Below are 20566 nucleotides of genomic sequence, written 5' to 3'. Positions count from 1 at the left end.
GGACTGTGCCACATCTTTCCCAGACCCTGTAACCTATCCCTTCACTTGTAAGTTACCGCACAAAATAAACCTCCCTTTTAACTACGTGGAGTTGCCTTAATATTTTAACCAATATCAGTAGGGCGGATGCTTGGTATAAATGAGGCCCTGGGCCTAGTCTCAATACAGAACTGAAAATACAGTAATGGGAGAGCAGGAACTATACTGTGGCCTGTGCTTGTTACTTACTTTATACTTTCATATATCAGGCTTTTAAAATGTTTGATTGTTTTTTCATATGTGTGTGTGTTTTGCCTGCATGTGTGTTCTGTAAGCTGCTTCATGCCTCCTGTCCTCAGAGGCCAGGTTCTAGAAATCAAACCCACATCCTCTGGGAGAGCAGTCAGTGCTCTTAACCACTGAGCCATCCCTCCAGAGCCACATAGCAAATATTTTAAAATAACGTATTTAGCCACTGTGCAGAAACCAGTTTTAAGAAATACTTGTTCCATTGGGCTGATGTGTAGTTCAGTTGGTAGCACGCTTGCCTACCATGCCTGAAGCCCTATGAAGCAGAAAACGAAGGTTGTACAGGCCAGCCCTTGGGGGATAGAGGCAAGAGGATCATAAATCCGAGGACGTTCCCAGCCACAGGACAAGTTTGAGACCAGCCTGGGCTAAATGAGAGACCCTGTCTCAAAAAGGGATGGCTAGCAAAGTGGCTCAATGGTTAGAAGCACTGGGGTCACAGGCCTGGCAACCTGAGTGCCATCCCCCAGACTCACAAGGTGACAGACAGGAAGGAACTAACTCCCAGGACTTGGCCACTGACCTCCACATGAATGTTGTGGCACTACCCTCCCACCAAATAAATGAATTAATAAATTTTCTAAGAGAAATACTTGTTTAATCAATCTTTATCATCGGACATTTAGGTTGTTTTCCATTTCAGAAAAAAAAAAAAAAAAAAGATGTTTTGAAGTGATGGAAAGAGCAGTCTTGGGACTGAATCCAGGACAACAGAGGAAGAGCCCTGCAGCTACCTCCTTCCGCTCACCCCATTCCACAGGGTCTCTATCCAGGCCTTCCAGCCCCATCTGGGGACACTGCCAGGGCCAGACCCACAGCCAGGTGGCCTCTAACCCTTGCCTCTCCCGGGGCACAGTTTCTGCTTCGTCTGTCGCAGCCTTAGCATCCGTTCCGGCACAAAGCCTGATCTGGTCCATAACAGTTTCAGCGGCTTCCCCTCTCCACATCCCCATCCAGTCTTTCCATTCACCAAATGCGGGGTCTTCAGTGCTTTGGTGGCACAGACCTGAGTGCAACATTCTCATAGAGGGGCTCCTCCGGCTCCTTCTCTTTGGCCTGCCTCTGGGAACCCTGTCCCAGGGAGCTGTTCTCCGAGACTGGCTCCTGGACGGTCTCTAAGCTCTCAGTACCATCTCCCGGACCTCTGGATGCTTCCTCTGGCCTAACCTTGGTATACTCTATGGTTCCAGAGAGCATGGCATCTGGAGCTGAGCCAGAGCTCTGGGAGAGCCCAGGGCTGCCCAGGTTCCGACCCGGAGATCGGCGTAAAGGCTTAGCGATGGCACTCTTGACCTTGGGTGCCTTCTGATCTTTCTGGTTGTTTCCCAAGCGACGGATGACAGACCAGACAGAGCCCTCGGGTTTCTGGGGTGACCCTGCCAGCATGTAGATCGTGGCCACAGAGCCTGAGCCCTCCTGGATGCTGCTGCTGGTGGTTTCCACACAGTCGGCCACTGTCTGGTTACTAGGTGGGAGTTGGTGGTGACTAGTGGTGGCCTCTCTGGGGCTTGTGGCAGTAGGAGCATCCTCCTCTGTATTTGCTTGCTCTAGGCCTGCAAGCTCCTCGGCCTCCTGCCCTTCAGGACGTGACTGAGCACCTCTGGAGAGTCTCTTGGGTTTTCGGATGGGGCTGGAGAGATCCCCAGAGCCTCGGCCATTCTGTGACGTAAACTTAGTACCTTCAGCAAAGGAGACGGATGGCCTCTTGGCCCGAGCCAGGCTGGAGGTGCGAGGGATGGGGAATGGTGTGGAAGCATCCTCAGGGGCAGGGAAGGGGCCTCCAGGAAGGCTGGCCGTTGGCGACTCTTTTGGGGCCACAGAGACCATTTCTGGCAGGGGAGAAGACAAAAAGAGCTTGTGTAAGGCTAGGCATGCTGCTCTAATCCGTTCTACCTGGAGCACAAAAGCCCAGAATCTTCCCAGAGGCCTCACGAAGTGGCAGGGAAGAGTGAGGCAGGGAGGGGCTGGTGCAGTGAGCTGCAGGCCTTCCCTCTCTTCTCTCTACCCCTCCCTGCTTTGAGCCACTACGGCACAGGGTCCCTTTTCTCCAAAATGCCATCACTACGGCCTCCTCATCACTTGCTAATTCCTACTGATTCTTCTAGACTCACTACAGCTATTACTAACAGACACGTTCCTTAACCCGGGCTACCCCAGACATGGGTAGCGTCGGGGTTCCTCTTTTTTTACCTGTCCCACTAAAGCAGGACTATTGTGACTGTCCTCTGAGCCAAGTAGCTGCCATGTTGGAGTGTTGAGCTGTGTCCTTGGAAAAGGATTATCCCTGCTGCTTATGTCCTCTTATGGAGGGGTGGAGAGGGTCAAGAGACCCTCACCTCAGTATCCAGCCCTTCCTACTACCTGTTATGTGCCTGGTTTTTTGTTTTTGTTTGTTTGTTTTTTAGCTTAACACCGATGCATGGGTTAAATGCATGTGGCCTCTGGGGAGGGGCTAGATTATGTAGGCTGGGGAATACACAGGAGAGGAGGACTCCGTCAGTATGGCTGGGTAAGCCCACATCCCTATGGGTAAAGGCTTTCTAGGTATGGCCTATTGCAGGGAGGAGCACTCATACCCTATAGATAAACCCTCATTATATGGAAAACAAATAAATTTGTTGGCTCCCAGAATAAGCTTTGGTGGCATCTTGCCTCAGTTTGTTGTTGAGACCTTAATTTTAGAAGAAGGGGTAGATATTGCTTATGTTTTCCCCCAGAAGGAATTTTAGGACAATTCTATCCTCTATTGTCTGGTAACATTTTTTTTTTTTTTTTAAAGATAGGGCCTCTCTACATACCTCTGGCCATCCTGGAATTCACTATGTAGACCAGGCTGGCCTTGAACTCACCTGCCTCTGCCTCCCAAATGCTGGGATTAAAGGCATGCGCCATATGCTCAGCATGACTTTTCTTTTTACTGCCCAGCAGACCACAGGCTGGGGGAGGACAGGACTCTCCTTTGTTCTGAATTTGTTCTCAGAGCCAGAATCAGCAAATGGAATAAGCAGGAAACACATTCACTTAAGAAGCACAGACAGCTCCGGGATGGTCCGAGATGGGCCAGGTTGTGGGGGTGGGGGGCTGCTGGAACGGGGGGGGGGGTGTTGCTGGGGTGGGGGAGGGGCTGCTGGCACTACCTTCTCGAGGCGGCATGAAGTTGGCGTGACCTTCGTCTTCTTCTCCGGAGTCAGGATCAGAGGAGAAGGAGTCATCAGAGGCCCAGCCGGCAGAGGGCGGCTCGATGAAGCTGTGGTTGAAGGGGACTTCCGGGTCGTGGTGAGAAACTGTAGAGGCTCCAGGTCAGGTCTGCGGCCGCATGGGAAGCCTTGCCCCTTCTAGGCCCTAGACCCCTGACCCTGACCCCCAGTGCCCACTTACCTGTCACCCAGGGTAGCTTGTAGTTACTGAGAGAGCCACAGGACAGCGCGGAGCCCAGGCTGGTGAGGGCCCCCCACACCTGCTGCTTCATTCTGAACAAGGGAGCTCCAGTTCTCTCTGGCCTGAGAGGATGGCAGAGGGAGGGTGATCAATGTACAGGACCTAAGGGGGCCCGGGCCAGACTGACAGGGTGTGACAGGTGACTACATCCACTTCAGTGGCCCTGCATTGATGATAGAATAAAACCCAAACTATGGAGTGCTGCAGAATGTTTGTTTACACTGTGAAGGCATGTGTCTTTGCCAAGGTGTCTTCTGGTTGTTTTAATAAAGGGCTGAATGGTCAATAGCTAGGCAGAAAGAGGTTAGGTGGGACTTCCGGGGACAGAGAGGACTCTGGGAAGAAGAAAGGCAGAGACACTAGGAGATGCAGAGCAAGCAGGATGTGCCGGAGGAGGGTAACAGCCACAAGGCAGAATGTAGAATATACATCATTAATATAAATGAGTTCATTTAAGTTATAGGGGCTAATTAGGAACAAGTCGATCTACAGATCGAGCTTTCATAATTAATAAGAAGTCTCTGTGTCATTATTTGGAAACTGGTGGGTGGGACAAAGGAAGATTCGTTACAATGGAGCCCAAAATCTAAATCACAGAAGGCAACATGGCTCTGGAACAGTTGTTCTAACCCATGGGTCGCAACCCCTTAAACAAACTTCTATCTACCAAAATACTGATATTACAATTCATAACAGTAGTGAAATTACAGTTATGAAGTAGCAACAAAAATAATTTTATGGTCGGGGGTCACCACAACATGGGGAACTGTATTAAAGGGCCACAGCATTAGGAAGGCTGAGAACCACTGCTCCAGAGCCAGGCACTAAACATGTTGGCTCTGATTGCACTTTCCTTGGCCTCCGTGGTAAATCTGACAGACCATTGGCAGTACTAGGTACCTGCCGTGGTTTCTCAAGAATGTAGCTTTTTGTGACTTACCATCCTAGCTGAGTCCCAGGAACTGACCTTTGTTTCCACTTTACTCCCCCGCCCCCCAAACTGGAGTGACAGCTTGTCAAATTTCTCTGACAGCTTTTGGACAAGTCCTCATCTTCAGCCGGGCAGCGGTGGCACGGAAGGCTGATCTTGTGACATCGAGACAAGGGTCGGGGCATAAGAGAATCCACTCAGTTCAGAAGCAAAGGGAAGAGATCAGATCTCAAAACATCAGGAAAGCCTGACACGGTGGCGCACGCCTTTAGTCTCAACACTTGGGAGGCAGAGCCAGGCGGATCTCTGTGAGTTCGAGGTCAGCCTGGGCTACAGAGTGAGTTCCAGGAAAGGCGCAAAGCTACACAGAGAAACCCTGTCTCAAAAACCAAAAAAAAAAAAAAAAAAAAGTCCTCATCTTCTTCTGGGGGTGGGGGATGGGCTGCTTCTCTACCCTCAGGCTATATGCCCACCAATGAATGCCCCACAGCACCGAGGATAAAATCAAAGATTAGGGTCTCGTATGGTGGCACATTCCCTGAATCCTAGCACTCAGGTGGCCGAGGATGAGGATATCCAGTTCACGATAGCCTGAGCTACACAGTGAAGTATTTTCTCAAATACAAGCAAGCAAACAAGGCTAAGGTGTAGCTCAGCAGCAGAGCTCCGGCTCAGCATGTGCAAGCCCTGGCTATGATTGCTAGCATGATGGAGGAGGGAGAGCACTGGACAGAGAGCAGTGAGCCAGGCAGGGCCTCCCTGTGAGCCACGGGCAGCTGAGATACCACGAGTCTCAGTGGCTTAGTAAACTGAGGAAAATGATCCTCTCACCACTGCGTTCCCTATTCCAAACTCCCATGATGTGGTGAGTGTCCACGGGGCCAAGAGAGAGGAAGGACAACGCAACAGATGAACACATCTCCCGGCCGGGGCCTCCCGGGGCCTGAATAATCCACCCCTCAGGCTGTGGTCTCCGCAAAACCACAGCTCAGACTTTTTCTCTTCTCTCTCTCTCTCTCTCTTTTTTTTTTGAGACAGGGTTTCTCTGTGCAGTCCTGGCTGTCCTGGGAACTTGCTCTATAGACCAGGCTGGCCTCGAACTCACAGAGATCCACCTGCCTCTGCCTCCCAAGTGTTGAGACTAAAGGCATGTACCACCACTGTCAGGCTTTCCTGATGTTTTGAGATCTGATCTCTTCCCTTCGCTTCTGAACTGAGTGGATTCTCTTATGCCCCGACCCTTGTCACGATGTCACAAGCTCAGCCTTCCGTTGCGGGTCCGACTTTGAGTCCCCAGCCACTCAGTAACCCCTGCTCATGTCCATGTGACTCAGACACTTCCTTGTCAAAGGTTTCTAAGGGACACAAGCGGTTCCAGGCTTCAATCTGTACTAATGATTGCTACCTGAAGTGTGACAAGTTCAGGCCTTCCCCACCCCAAAAAGAACACACAGAACGGCCAGTGTTTACCTGTCCTTGGGGTCCAGTCGGTTAGCTGAGTAGCAGTAGACACAGCCGATGATACCCAGGAGGAGGAGCAGCAGAGGTACCAGGATGCCCGCAATGAGGGCGTTTTTACCATGACGGCCTAGGGACACGGGAGATGGTTACATATTCAGTGCCCTCAAGGATCCTGTCTCTGAAGTGGGTCCAACCTTCCCCCAGAGGAGACTCCTGAAGACCGTGGGAAGGACCAAATGCTCCCCCATCTTCTCTCCACTTACCCAACTGGCAAGCCCCAGACACAGGGTGGCAGAGCCCCTCTGGACATTGGCAGGGGATAGAGCAGTTGTTTCCATGGAAGCCAGATGGGCAGGAACTATTGCAGCTAGGGTAATCAGAAAGGCAGGCTGAGGGTACCACAGGCAGGGTAGATCTCTGGGTACCTCCCCTGGCCCCTGCCAGGACGACCCCTCTGACTTCTAAGTCACATGCTAAGTGGCCCTGCAGTGTGGAGAGTCACAGTGTGGAGAGACTTTGGGTAGGACCCACCTCTGACGACCCTCATCCCTCAGTCTTAATGTGGAGAAGCAAGGCACCGTGCATCAGGACCTGTCCCGCCCCTAATGCCCTGGACTTCCGTCCTTCCTCTATAAAACTAGTCTTCTCACTTGACGCTGTGTGTGGTCCTTTAGATGGACACCTGACTGGAGATGCTGGCTGCTTGACACCCAAAGTACAAGAGGAACAACATGGGGTCCGGGTCCGACCCCCAAGTAAAGTCTTCATCTGAATAGTGAGCCTCCACCCCCTTTTTCCCTGATTTTTTCTTCCCTTTAAAAATTCTTTTTATTGTTTTCTTTTCTTTCTTTCTTTTTTTTTTTTTTTTTTTTTTTTTTTTTTTTTTTTGGTTTTTTGAGGCAGGGTTTCTTTGTGTAGTTTTGGTGCCTGTCCTGGATCTCACTCGGCTGGCCTCAAACTCACAGAGATCCACCTGGCTCTGCCTCCTGAGTGCTGGGATTAAAGGAGTACACCACCACCACCCGACCTACTATTTTCCTTTAAAACAAAACAAACAAACAAAAGTCTCATTTACTTCTTAGTCTTTTTAGATTAACCTCTGACTTTCTTCAGAAGGCGCCACCCCACACAGGAGAATTAACGTCTTAGGGTTGGAGAGAGGGTTTCTGGGAAGCAGAGAGGCTCAGTGAGGGATGTTTAGGAAACCTTACACAGAGGCCTGACCTCATCTCCCATAATTCCCTATCCCCAAGGCCTTGTCCTTACCTGGTCCCCCAGTAGCCAGCACTGCAGACACACTCCCCTGTCACCGCATCGCAGGTCCCCTGAACACAGTCCGGGCACACAGAGCTGCAGCCCTCCCCGAAGGAACCCAGGGGACACCGGTTCTCACATCTGGGGCCACAAAAGGGAAGCAAAACTCAGCACTGGGAGGGCAGAAAGGCCCTACAACTCCCCAAAAGGTCATTCCCCTGCAGCAAAGCTCTAGTATACACGGCCTGAAGCTGGAGCCAAACCCAAGTGGGTGACAATTTCCAGGTCCCTGAAGGGAAAAGGAAAGGATGGAGGGGGAGGCAGCTAGATGTATACCCTTCCCAGAGCCCCTCCGAACCCTCTCTGCACCTCAGCAGGGCCGGAGGCTGTCCCTGCGTTGTGTGACTGTGAACACCACTCTCCCAGAAAAAGCAGCTGAGAGGAAGGGTCTAGGAGACAAATGTATCCCGAGGAAGGTAACCCCTCACCTGTGCCCTAGCCAACCAGGGTCACAGCGCCGGCAGTACCCGGTCTCTGCATCACAGGGCTCTCCAAGCGAGCAGCGCGGGCACTGCTCCTGGCACCTCTCACCAAAGGTGCCGGGAGGGCACGGCTGCTTGCACTGTGTCCCGTTCCAGCCCGGCTTGCACGACTCACAATTGCCCGTGACTGGAGAACACGTGGCATTCGGCTTGCAGTGGCCACAGCTGGCAAGACAGAGGGTTCATGGGCTCAGTGGGGGCAGACTGGGGGCCATACCTTCCAACCTGTCAAGTTCCCACTGCCCACTCAGGCCTCGAGACACTGGAGAACATCCAGGTCCCAGATGGATGAGTCAAGCTGAAGCCGCACCTGTCTTGTACGTTGGAAAGGTCAGATGGATCATCTCCGAGGGCTCACAGGCCTCCGCCTCACTCCTGAGACCCCTGTTCTGTGACTCACCCTTCCCTGGGTTCACAAGGGATGCCAGAGGCTACCCGCCCAGCCCCGGCAGTCAAGTTACCACGCCCCCTCTACCTCCCTCTCACTCATCTCTCTTCCTCCCCTCTCTCTGTCCTGTTTCCCATACCACACAATCTCTGAGGCTAGGACAGAGAGGCTGGGGACAGGGACACATGCCACATGAGGAACTGCTTAGGAGGCTGTGAGAGGACAATCACTTGAGCACAGGAATTTGAGACTGGCCTGGGCAACACATAGACACCTTGTCCTTTTTTCTTTTTTCTTTTTTATTTTAAAGGTATATTAGTTTAACTATAACAGAAAAGTCTACAGACTCATTCTTCTTCTTTTTTTTTTGTTCTTTTTTGTTTGTTTGTTTGTTTGTTTTTTGAGACAGGGTTTCTCTGTGTAGCTTTGGAGCCTGTCCTGGAACTCACTTTGTAGCCCAGGCTGGCCTCAAACTCACAGAGATCCGCCTGCCTCTGCCTCCCGCGTGCAGGAATTAAAGGCATGCACCACTACCGACCAGTGACTCATTCTTCCTGAACACACACATGGTACAGCCCTGGTGGCCAGTAGAAACCCTGTCTTTTTTTTTCTTAATGTGTATGGGTATTTTTGCCCACATGTATGTCTGCACACCACTTGCATTCCTGGTGACCACGGAGGCCTGAAGAGGGCTTCAGATCCTCTGAAACTGGAGTTACAGATGATTTGAAGTCATCATGTGGATGCTGAGAATCAAACCCTGGTCCTTTGCAAGAACAGCCAGTGCTCTGAAGTGCTGAGCCATCTCTCCAGCCCCTAAGACTCTGTCATTTCAAAAGATAAATAATGCTGGCTATAGTGGCACACACCTTTAATCCCAGCACCAGGAAAATCAGGTAGCAGGGCAGAGGCAGAAGCAGGCAAGATCTCTGTGAGTTTATATATAAGAATGTACTTATAATGAACTTCTTGTACTAAATAGTATAATATGATCTATATAATTAGGCCTTCTCTCAGAAAGAAATACATAGGCAGCTGGGTGTGGTGGTGTATGTCTTCAGGTAGGCAGACCTCTGTGAATTTGAGGCCAACCATGTGCCCATTCCAGGCCAGCCAAGGCTGTTACACCAAGAAACCCAGTCTCAAAACCAAAACCAAACACAAAAATACATAGGCGCCAGAGAGATGGCTCACAGTTAAGAACAATTGTAAGTAGTGGCTCTCAGCCTGTGAGTATCGACACCTTTGAATGACGATTTCACAGGGATCGCATATCAGATAGCCTACATATCAGATATTTACATTACAATTCATAACAGTAGCAAAATTACAGTTATGCAGTAGCAACAAAATAATTTTATGGTTGGAGGTCAGCACAACATGAGGAACTGTATTAAAGGGTCGCAGCATTAGGAACCACTGTTGAGAACCACTGTTGTAGAGGAATAGGGTTCAGTTCCTAGTACCCACATGGTGACTTACAACTGGATGTAACTCCAATTCTAGGGGACCTGGGGTGCCTTCTAGCCTCTGCAAGCACTGGTGTATAGACAAACGTGTTGGTAAAACACCCACATGCAATAAATAAAAATAAAGATTTTTTTTTTTTTTTTTTTTTTTTTGGATTTTTCAAGACAGGGTTTCTCTGTGTAGCTTTGCGCCTTTCCTGGATCTCGCTCTGTAGACCAGGCTGGCCTCGAACTCACAAAGATCCGCCTGGCTCTGCCTCCCGAGTGCTGGGATTAAAGGCGTGCGCCACCACCGCCCGGCGATTTTTTTTTTTTTTTTTTATTAAAAATAAATAGCTGGGCAGTGGTAGCGCATGCCTTTAATCCCAGCACTTGGGAGGCAGAGCCAGGAGGATCTCTGTGAGTTCAAGGCCAGATTCTACAGAGCGAGTTCTAGGACAGGCTCCAAAGCTACACAGAGAAACCCGGTCTCAAAACACCTAAACAAACAAACTAATTAATTAATTAATTAATGGACCAGGTGGTGGTGGCACACACCTTTAATCCCAGCACTCAGGAGACAGAGACAGGAGGATCTCTGAGTTTGAGTCCAGCCTGGTCTACAGAGCAAGTTCCAGGACAGCCAAGGCTACACAGAGAAACCCCTGTCTTGAAAAACCAAAATAGATAATAGATAGATGATAGATGATAGATAGATAGATAGAAAGAAAGAGCAAATAGAAACTATTTCATCACGATAGTTTTAGGATTAACTCATCTTAATTTTCCATTCTGCTAGTAGGAATTTGATTCTTCTCTCCAGATATTTAATCACCTGGGATTCATTATCAGGGAGAAGAGGTGACCATAAAATCAGTTTAGCTGAGCTGGGTGTGGTGCCTTCTGCTCATAATCCCAGCACTCAGAGGCAGAATCAGGAAGACATCTGCAAAGCCAACACCAGCCTGAGTTACATAAAAAGTCCCTGTTGTTAAAAAAATTCAGTTTGACTGATTCTGATTAGCACTCAGAAAAAAAAACAAAAAAACAAAAAACACTACAGCTGGGAGAGGTGGCCAGGACCTGAACCCCAGTGCTCAGGAAGCAGGTCTATCTGGGCTATGGAATGAGACCCTGCCTCAAAAACATCAAAAAGGGGGGGGGGCAGCTAGGAGGGTGCATGCCTGTAATCCCAGCACTTGGGAGGTAGAGGCAAGGAGCGTCAGGGGTTTGAGGCCAGCCTGGTCTACATGAGATTGGAACCCACACAAGGAGCGTCAGGGGTTTGAGGCCAGCCTGATCTACATGAGACTGGAACCCATACCACACCAAACCAAGCCAAAGACAGAAAGGAGAAAAAGAGAAGAAAACAAACAAACAAAAAAGGCTATAGTAATTCTTATTTTTTCATAGTAAAGCCTGAGTTTTATGTTGTCTGGTTACATTTTGACTCATTGTTTCAAATACAGCAGGTATTATGGGATATAATGTCTTGCTCTACATTTTCCTCCCTGACTTTCTGGTGATGGGATTGAACCTAGGGTTAGTGAATGTCAGGCCAGCTCTCTACTACTGATCTGTATCCCTGAACCCATTCCTTTTTTTTTTCTTCTAAATATAGTTTGTTGCTACTTTGTGGGGAGGAGAATCATTGAGACAGGGTCTTCATGTAGCCCAGGCTAGCCTCAGACTTGCTATGTTGTTAACGATGATATTAAAGGGATCCTCCTGCCTCTAGACTGTTACTACTGATCCTACATAATCTTGCTACCTCAGTGTGCAGCCCAGGCTGACATCAAATGGTGCTGGCATAACTGGATGTCAACATGTAAAAGATTACAAATAGATCCATATCGGTCGCCATGCACAAAACTCATGTCCAAGTGGATCAAAGACCTCAACATAAATCCAGTTACACTAAACTTAATAGAAGAGAAAGTAGGAAGTACTCTTGAACGCATTGGCACCGGAGACCATTTCCTAAATATAACACCAGCAGCACAGACACTGAGCACAACAATTAATAAATGGGACCTCTTGAAACTGAGAAGCTTTTGTAGAGCAAAAGACATGGTCAATAAGACAAAAAGACAGCCTACAGAATGGGAAAAGATCTTAACCAACCCCACATCTGACAAAGGACTGATCTCCAAAGTATATAAAGAACTCAAGAAACTAGATATCAAAATACTGAACAATCCAATTAAAAAATGGGCTAAAGAGCTAAACAGAGAATTCTCAAAAGAAGAATCTCAAATGGCTGAAAGACATTTAAAGAAATGCTCAACATCCTTAATCATCAGAGAAATGCAAATCAAAACGACTCTGATACACCACCTTACACCTGTCAGAATGGCTAAGATCAAAAACACTAATGACAGTCAATGTTGGAGAGGATGTGGAGCAAAGGGAACACTCCTCCACTGTTGGTGGGAATGCAAACTTGTACAACCACTGTGGAAATCAGTATGGTGATTTCTCAGAAAATTGGGAATCGAACTACCTCAAGACCCAGCCATCCCACTCTTGGGCATATACCCAAGGAATGCTCAATCATACCACAAAGATACAAGCTCAACTATGTTCACAGCAGCACTATTTGTAATAGCCAGAATCTGGAAACAACCTAGATGCCCGTCAACTGAAGAATGGATTAAGAAAATGTGGTACATATACACAATGGAGTACTACTCAGCAGAGAAAAACAATGACAGCATGAAATTTGCAGGCAAATGGATGGAATTAGAAAATATCATCCTGAGTGAGGTAACACAAACCCAGAAGGACAAACATGGTATGTACTCACTCATAAGTGGATACTAGATATAAAGCAAAGAACAATCAGACTGCAACCAACAGAACCGGGGAAGCTACATAGCAGGGGGGACCCTAGGATGACTGTGGCTTATAATAAGTTTGGGTTTTACTCAATTACTGGGCAAGCCTCAATGAAACATTTCACTATCACTATTAGGATTAGAAATTATACTGTATCAAGCTGATAGCAGAAAAATAAATACATAAATAAATTAATTAATTAAAAAATATATGTAGTTTGTTGCTACTTTGTGGGGAGGGGAATCATTGAGACAGGGTCTTCATGTAGCCCAGGCTAGCCTCAGACTTGCTATGTTGTTAAAGATGGTATTAAATGGATCCTCCTGCCTCTAGACTGTTACTACTGATCCTACCTAGTCTTGCTGCTTCAGTGTGCAGCCCAGGCTGATGTCAAATATGAGACCCCTATGCTTCTGCCTTCCAAGTGCTGGGATTATAGGCCTACCCCAACATAACAGGCTGGGCAGTAATTTTTGTTTGTTTTTCTTTTTGGAGAGTCTCACTTATGTCATGCTGGCTGGCTTGAACTTGCTATGTAAACAAGGCTAGGAACTTGCAGCCTCACAGGGAATCCTCTCACCTCACTCTCCTGACTGTAGGGATTATAGAGATAGATAAATATAGATATAGATAGATTTTATTTTTGAGACATGCTGTGGAATGTCTTTCTGTATGCTGTGAATATGTGTTACTCCCATTGGCTAATACATAAAGCTGCATTGGCCTATGGCAGGGCAGGATGGAGCCAGGAGGGAAAATCCAAGAGAGCTAGTGAGAGGAGAAAGGGGAGGAAGGGCAGACGCCAGCCGCAGTCCAAGGAGCAACCTGTACTGGGACGCAGGTAAAGCCAGGAACACGTGGTGATACACAGATTAACAGTTATCGGTTGAGTTAAGTTGTAAGAGCTAGCTAGTAAGAAGCCTGAGCCATAGGCTACATAATTTGCAATTAATATTAAGCCTCTGAGTGATTATTTTATAAGCGTCTGTGGGATGGGGTGGGGTGGGACCAGAGAAACTTATGGCTACAGAGACAGGCTCTTACTATGTAGTTCTGGCTGGTCTGGAACTATGTGAACCAGGCTAGCCTCAAACTCAGAGATCTGCCTGTCTCTGCTCACCAGAGCTGGGATTAAAGATATGCACTACTATGCTCAGCAATATATAAATATGAAATATAAAGTACAATATACAATATATATATATATATATATATATATATATATATATATATATATATATATATATATATATACTGTATCAGCAGTTCTCAACCTGTGATCATGACCCCCTTAGGGGTTCAACAACCCTTTCACAGGGGTCACATAGCAGATATCCTGCCTATCAGATATTTACATTACAATTCGTAACAGTAGAAAAATTACAGTTATGAAGTAGCAATGAAAACAATTTTATGGTGTGGGGGGGTCACTCCAACATGAGGAACTGCATTAAAGGATCGCAGTATCAGCGAGGTTGAGAACCACTGCTCTGTATGCTTGAGTATCTATGTGGAGGTATGTGCACATGAGTGCAGTTATCGGCCAGTGGAGGGCAACAGAGGTAGGTGCTGAGACCAACACTCAGGTCCTCTGCAAGAGCCGTCTCTCCAGCCCAGTGGTTTTCACTTTGTTGTTGTTGTTTTGTTTTTGAGGCAGGGTTTCTCTGTGTAGCCCTGGCTGTCCTAGAACTTGCTCTGTAGATCAGGCTGGCCACCAACTCACAGAGATCCTCCTGCCTCTGCCTCCTGAGTGCTGGGATTAAAGGTGTGCGCCACCACCACCTGGCTTCTACTTTTTAACATTAATGGGGCTGAGAGAAGTAGGCATGGGTAGACGTAGATACATTGGGTTTTTTTTTTTTTTCTTTCACTCCTGCCTTATATGCATTTTGGAGATCGCCTGAGAGACTCCCCTCCACACACCTGTCTTCTTTCTTGCCCCCCCCTGCCTGCAGCTCCCTGCCCCCCTCACCTTTCTCTGCACTGTTCTCCGTAGCGGCCAGGGCTGCAGGGCAGCTCACAGCGGGCTCCGTGGAAGCCAGGAGGGCAGGAGCAGTGGCCGGAAGTAACGCTGCACTGGCCTCGCACACACTGGCACCTCTGGTTACACTCAGGACCCCACCAGCCCTGCAGGCAGCTGCAGTAGCCAGAGTCCTGATTACAGGGCGAGTTGTGACATCTGCACTTGAAGCTGCAGCGGCGGCCCCACCAGCCAGGCGGGCACAGGCAGGCTCCGTTGTCCTGGTTACAGCGCGCTACTGGGTTGCATTGGCAAGGACGGTTACATGCGGACGACCACCAGCCGGCATCGCAGTGGCACGCGCCTGTCTTTGGGTCGCACCGTCCGTGGGGGCCGCAGTTGCAGGGGAATTCACAGCGACCACCCCAGTAGTTAGGCTTGCATTGGCACACACCAGTGTACGGCTCACACTGGCCATTGGGATGGCAAGGGCAGGTCTCCCGGCAGTCAGGGCCCCAGTACTGGCCTGGGCAGCCTGTGAGGTTAGCAATGGGAGATAAGTGGGTTTAAGCCTGGGCACAGGTCCTCGCCCTTCCCCTTCCTCAAGGAAAAGGACAAGGGCCTGCTCTTCAAGAGCCAAGGACAGACCCTGGGAACACCTGGCAGTCTCTTCTCCTGGGACTCAGCTCATTTCCGGCCCCAGATTCAGATGATAAAACTCAGCCTTGGCTTTTAACGTCTATTTCACATTCCAGAACACAGATCTTGAGTTTGACAGGGATGTGTCCAGACTCACAGGTGGATGGGATTTCATTCATGTCCCTTCCCCCTCCCTGCCGAGGTGTCCCCCTACCCTTGGTCGTCACTGACACCTGGATTTCAGGTAGAAGATGCCCACCAGGATGGCAGGAAAGTCCATGTGTCCCCTTTCAACCCAGGGATTCGTGGTACCTACTACTCACCCCTTCTCGGGAGCCTAGTCCCGGCTCCGGCTACCCTCCACTCAAGTATGGGGTGTAGTCAGCAGGGATCGTAGACCTATGACCCCCCACCACCTCTGTATTTCTTCTTACTGAGAAGTTAGAAGCAAAGGGTACCGATAAACGGGGTCTTACGGCGGTGGGTAAAACCAGGCCACCCAGGGCATCTCCTCTGACGCCTGCCCATTTCTGAACCTGTTTCCTCCGCGACCTTTGGGGGATTTTGACCTTACACCTCTACGTTTACATCTCTGTTTGCGTTGCCCACTTCCTGGCCCTCACTCGCTTCTGCCTAACAACTTCACCCGGCCCTCGAAACTCACGGGAGCTGCATTGGGCTCCGAAGAATCCAGGTTTACATCGGCAGAGACCTGGCTTCACGCACACCTCGTCTTTCCTGCAGGCATCGGGCCCCTCACAGATGGCTGAAAAACACCCCACCCAGGCTGGAAAGGACTGGGGCACAAACAAGGGGCAGCCCTCCTCTCCCCCCCACTCCTGGGGCTCTGCTCCCTTCAAAGCCCTCCTCTTCGTGCGGGAGAGGGGCATGTGTCACAGGGTGGACACCGCGTCCAGGGCTCAGGAGGGGAGCTAGTGTAGGAAGAAGGGTTTACTGGGTCATATCCTTCCTTTCTTTGGCTAGGGGACTGTCCTGGCTACTCACGGATGGTGCATTCCCGATCTTTCTGCCTCCAGCCTGGACAGCACTGGAGCTCGGAGGGGCTGCAGGGCAGAAAGGGGACATCAGGGTCCCCATAGCGTGGGTCACAAATGCTGGCTGCGGTGTGGGGGTCTTCTCCAGCCCCACTTAGGATATCTAGCCCTGATGTCACAGACCATAGTCATAGTATCCATGTTCCCAACCCCCTCTTTTCTCCTTCCCTGACCTCCCCACCGTCTGCCCTGGCCAGTTATTGCCTGCCAGGCTGCCCCTCGGAGCCCCTTCCTTCAGGCCCATGACCTCTCACTCGCCTCTTTATTTTCCGAGATGACTCAACCCTAGTCAGCCACCATCTCTACCGGTCAGACTCCCACAAGACCCACCTGTCGCCTCTACAGACGTGCTGACCGGCTGGGTCTAGTGTGGATCCCTGTGTCCCCTGAGTCCAGAGCAGCAGCAGTGGGACTACCAACCCTAGTCCCATGGCGACCAGTGCAGTAGGAGGGTCCGGTTTGATCTGGTCCCCACAGCGCCCAACCCCCTCCCGGCTTCCTCCCAAGGCTTTTCCTGAGGAAGCCAGCATAGGGGCGGGCTGCTATGAGGTACCTCCCTGAGAAGGCCGGCAGCTGAACACTCAGAATGAAAGCTGATGGTGGAGCCTGAGTGGCCTTAGCCTAGAGGAGGCCAAAAGATCGAGGCCGCGGGTTCCCTAAGTATTGGAGACAGGCAGAGTGCTGGGGTGAGGGTGGGAGCCATACTCCCGAAATAAAGAGACGTTCCTCATCCTCAAAGAGGCTCCACGGAGACCTTTCATGAAACATCACCATGCCCCTGTTCCTGGCTGGGCTGGGAGGTAACAGACCACCGACAGACAGACAGGGAGCATTTTTAGGGGTATTATGGGTAAAAGCTTTATTGCACTGATCACCTGCATAAGCCTCAGGGAGGGAGGCAGGCAGCCCTCTGTCTCTCAATGGGCAAAGTGGAGCTCAGAGACACTGTTACCTCTGGCTCTGAAGTGTGGGACAAAGATATCAAGAAAGGGAGAGAGGCTGCAATCCCATCATGCCTAGTGCAGGCTAGGTATAGAGGGGAGCCTCGTCCTTGTTTGAGGTCACACATCTGGACACAACTGGAACTCAAAGTTAAGCCTCTTAATAGCCGAAGTCCTCGGAGCAAGATGTTCATCGGAAGCAGAGAAGGACTAGTCAGGAGTTGGGGGCTGGAAGGCTGCCCACGGGTTCCATGTGGGGTTGCTGTGGGGTCTCTTCTCCTTCCTGTAGCCTGCTGGGAGCTGTGTTGCTGGTCTCAGTTTCAGGGGCCTCAGTTTCACCCCGATACCATAAGCCAAAGCTGGAAGGAAAACCAGGAGAGGTGTCAGGGTGCAGGCTGAAGGCAGAAATGTCTGTCATGGGTATAGGCTGAAGGCAGAGATGGACGGGGAAGGGAAGGGGCTTCGGGGGGAAGAGGATGGCACATGGTCACAGGGATCTGAAGGTACTTAGGGCAAAGGGGCAGAGGGAAGACAGATCCGGGAGAGCAATGTGAAGGCAGAGGGGCAGAACAGATGGGTGGAGAAGAACCAGGCAGGCCCCTCCTCCACCTCCTCCTGCCCTCCCCTCCCCCAACATACAAATTCTGTATTCTGGATCCAGGAACTAGAGGAGCATCATCCTTGTCATTGGAGAGCAGAAGCCACGAGTCATCCTCATCATCACTAAGATAAAGACAAAAGGGCTTAAGGGACAGACACTGTGAGTCCAGCTCATGTGGAGCCTCCTGAAGGACTTTTAGGAGCGTCAGGGGGAAATGGAGTGGCTACAGAGGCCTCAGGGCGGGAGAGGGGACACGGAGGAGACACAGGACATCTTGAGGCTTTCACTTTCTAGCCTGGGCACCAGGAAAGCCACAGCTTCCTTTAATAAAGAGACCCAGCCAAGGAAGGGAACAGAAATGAACGTGGAGAAGTGGCATTAACAGTTTCTTCAGCAGGCCGGACAGCAGCCAGGGCAAATGGGAGCCGCGGGTTCCAGAGGGAAGGATGGACAGGGGAGGAAAGGATGGACGGGGGAGGGAAGGATGGACGGGGGAGGGAAGGATGGACGGGGGAGGGAAGGATGGACGGGGGGAGGGAAGGATGGGCGGGGGGGGGAAGGGTGGAGGGGGGGGGAAGGATGGACGGGGGACAGCAGGGTCAATGAGGTGCAGGGCATGGCTAGGCTGGGTCACTGGGCACAGTAGAACTGCAGCAGGCAAAGGGTTCCTGCAGTGGGTATGGAGACAGGATCTTACCTGCTCTCTGCTTCCTCTGGTGTCCCTAACATCTTGGCCTTGATCTTCTTCCGCTGTCTCTTGACTGCCACCTTCATGGCTTCAAGGAGAAGCCCAGGGACCCGGTGATCCGTGAGCAGCTCTCTAAAGAAGGGTGTGGAAGGGGGAAGAAAGTGGGAATGCCAACAGTAGGTTTCAGTTGAGTACCTGAGCTCTGCTCTGTTTCCCCGGGAAACACCTGCTAACACCTCTGAACTGAGCTTAGATGGCCCCTCCTCAGAATACTTCTGGCCTGCTGCTCCGGCTTGCTGGCCCTTGGTGCTGCCCTGTTTGAATTAGGTTCCAGAAGGGCAGGGACTATGGAATTTATTTCTTTCCAGTGCCTGAGCAGGACACTGGCAAATATCACTACTGACTCTATAAATGATTCAAAAAAAAAAAAAAAAATGAGGTGGGGTGACCTGTGGCTCAGGAACAGGGTTCCTAACTTCTGGCCCCTCACCGCTGGAAGTAGGCCAATTCCTCCTTGAGCAAGAATACGTTGGCTTTGAGCTCATTCCGCTCCTGAAGGATCTGCTGAAGCTCCTCCCGGCTGAAGCCACATTGAACGGCCTCTGGAGGGTGCTCTGGCCGCTGCTGGGTATCCACCTGTGCAAGGTCAGGCATGGTCAGAGGGCAGCCTCTCTTAGCCCTCCCCTAAATCCCAGCGCTCACAGTAATGTTAGCCGAAGTGTCTAGTAGGAAACCTTAAGGAACAAGGTTGCTGCTGCAGTAGGTGGTGAACTACTGCTGCAACAAAAACTCTGTTGCTGCCTTCCGACTTCCTGCAGACCTTCTCTATACTGCACGGCACACCCAGGCCTGGCCCAAGCGCTGGATGCTGTGAGCTCTGGGATGTATGCTGACTCCGCTCCGGCTCTCACCCGGTCATCTGGGGTTGCCGCTTCAGGCTTCAGCCTCTGTTCTTCCGCCAGCTGGCTGGAGCCATCCTGAGCTATTTGGCGTTCCCTCTCCCGGTCCTGCGCTGCCCTGAGTTGGGTCTGCACTGCGGCCAGCTTGTGCCGCAGCTCCGAGTTGACCAGCAGGAGGCGCTGCAGCTGCTCCTGCAGCTGGGGGTGGAGCGAGAGAGCTAGTGGGCGGGGCTCCGAAGCGCGCCACGGCTCCGCCCCCTCCGTGCCCGCCTCCGGTCGGCCCTCACCGCCTCGGTCTCTTGGCTCCGGCGCATTAGATCTCGGCTGTGTGCCCGAAGCTCGTCCCTCTGTCGGTCCGTCACTTCCTTGAGCTGTCGCAGCAGCGCGCGCTCCTCTAAGGAAGGGGTGTTCTTAGCACGGGTCTCGGGGTGCGAAGGCCCCGGGTGCCCCTAGCTCACTGTGCTCCGGCGGGACCCGCACTCACCCTGCGGCCCTGAGCCCAGCTCCCGGCGGAGACGCTGGTTCTCCTCGCGCAGCCGCCGCAGCTCCAGTTCAGCCTGCTGCGCGGACACCTGCAGCTGGGGGGACCGGGGGACTCGGGGTTAGGGCCTGCTGGCTGCCAGGGGTAAGAGGAGGGGCCGGTGACTCACCGAGTCCGGCGCCGGCCCCACGGCGGCCTTTTCCAAGAGCTCCAGCGCCCGCACCACTAGTGGCACCAGCCCAGCCGCTGCGTCGGGCCCGAACCGGCGTGCCAGCTCCTGCAGCTCAGTGCCCAGGGCCCCCGCTAGATGGTACACGAGCTCAGCGGCTGACCCCGCGCCCACAGCTGAGCCCTGGCTGGGTGGCCCGGGCGCTGCTCTCCTGGACTCCATGTTTCCTCTCCTAAGGCCAAAAGCCGCCCCTACCCTCAACTGGGGCAGGAAAAGCCAAACAGTTCCGGCCCAGGAAGTTTAGGGCCCTAAGGGGCGGAGTAGAAGTGACAAGGGAGGAGCAAATGGAGAAAAGGGCCTTGGGGTGGGAGAGTGCCCTGGGCCCCTTGTGCCCTGTTCTGGTCCACCTACAAGGTCACTGGATACAGGACGACAGCCAGCTTCCAGGCAGGTATCCAAGAGCTGAGGACCAGGGCTGTAAGTGGTCACTTTAGGCAAGCCCTCCCCATAGCGCCTGACCAGGCTCCACCCCTGGACTTAGCTGC

The 20566-nt window shown here is 51.2% G+C and overlaps 2 protein-coding genes across 3 annotated transcripts; both read right to left on the bottom strand.

Moving 5' to 3' along the window:
* Nucleotides 1-864: 864 nt before the first annotated feature.
* On the bottom strand, nt 865-16895 carry Scarf1 (scavenger receptor class F member 1). 2 transcript variants are annotated; one of them, XM_006977392.4, is made up of 11 exons: nt 16573-16890; nt 16193-16251; nt 15852-15953; nt 14561-15083; nt 7861-8079; nt 7385-7513; nt 6382-6485; nt 6128-6245; nt 3667-3788; nt 3426-3572; nt 865-2117 (listed from the first exon to the last, which is right to left on the bottom strand). In XM_006977392.4, exons 1-11 carry the CDS (start codon nt 16770-16772, stop codon nt 1273-1275), a joined length of 2568 nt encoding a protein of 855 aa, XP_006977454.2. In that variant the 5' UTR covers nt 16773-16890; the 3' UTR covers nt 865-1272. The 2 variants fall into 2 exon arrangements, with proteins under 2 accessions (XP_006977454.2, XP_076399014.1); XM_076542899.1 differs by having other exon boundaries at nt 1778-2117; nt 3426-3535; nt 16573-16895.
* A 179-nt stretch (nt 16896-17074) lies between these two features.
* Nucleotides 17075-20362, bottom strand: Rilp (Rab interacting lysosomal protein). The gene is made up of 8 exons (XM_006977390.4): nt 20022-20362; nt 19856-19949; nt 19659-19765; nt 19384-19569; nt 18963-19108; nt 18482-18604; nt 17823-17906; nt 17075-17542 (listed from the first exon to the last, which is right to left on the bottom strand). Exons 1-8 carry the CDS (start codon nt 20241-20243, stop codon nt 17398-17400), a joined length of 1107 nt encoding a protein of 368 aa, XP_006977452.1. The 5' UTR covers nt 20244-20362; the 3' UTR covers nt 17075-17397.
* Nucleotides 20363-20566: the final 204 nt, after the last annotated feature.

The sequence above is a fragment of the Peromyscus maniculatus genome, chromosome 8 (assembly GCF_049852395.1).
Source record: "Peromyscus maniculatus bairdii isolate BWxNUB_F1_BW_parent chromosome 8, HU_Pman_BW_mat_3.1, whole genome shotgun sequence".
In the NCBI taxonomy this organism is placed as follows: domain Eukaryota; kingdom Metazoa; phylum Chordata; class Mammalia; order Rodentia; family Cricetidae; genus Peromyscus; species Peromyscus maniculatus.
The sequence above is the reverse complement of the archived record's forward strand: the minus strand, read 5'-3'. Positions and strand labels throughout refer to the sequence as shown.

What these genes read in the sequence shown, in the direction of transcription:
- Scarf1 (XM_006977392.4), bottom strand. Translation starts at nt 16,772, where the DNA reads ATGCTGGCTTCCTCAGGAAAAGCCTTGGGAGGAAGCCGGGAGGGGGTT. An exon ending in AGATCGGGAATGCACCATCC is followed by an intron (nt 15,954 to 16,192) that starts GTGAGTAGCCAG and finishes GGTGTTTTTCAG; the next exon opens with CCATCTGTGAGGGGCCCGAT. An exon ending in CGACTGGACCCCAAGGACAG is followed by an intron (nt 3,789 to 6,127) that starts GTAAACACTGGC and finishes CCATCCTCTCAG; the next exon opens with GCCAGAGAGAACTGGAGCTC.
- Rilp (XM_006977390.4), bottom strand. Translation starts at nt 20,243, where the DNA reads ATGGAGTCCAGGAGAGCAGCGCCCGGGCCACCCAGCCAGGGCTCAGCT. An exon ending in GCTGGGCTCAGGGCCGCAGG is followed by an intron (nt 19,766 to 19,855) that starts GTGAGTGCGGGT and finishes CCCCTTCCTTAG; the next exon opens with AGGAGCGCGCGCTGCTGCGA. An exon ending in CGGCAACCCCAGATGACCGG is followed by an intron (nt 19,109 to 19,383) that starts GTGAGAGCCGGA and finishes GACCTTGCACAG; the next exon opens with GTGGATACCCAGCAGCGGCC.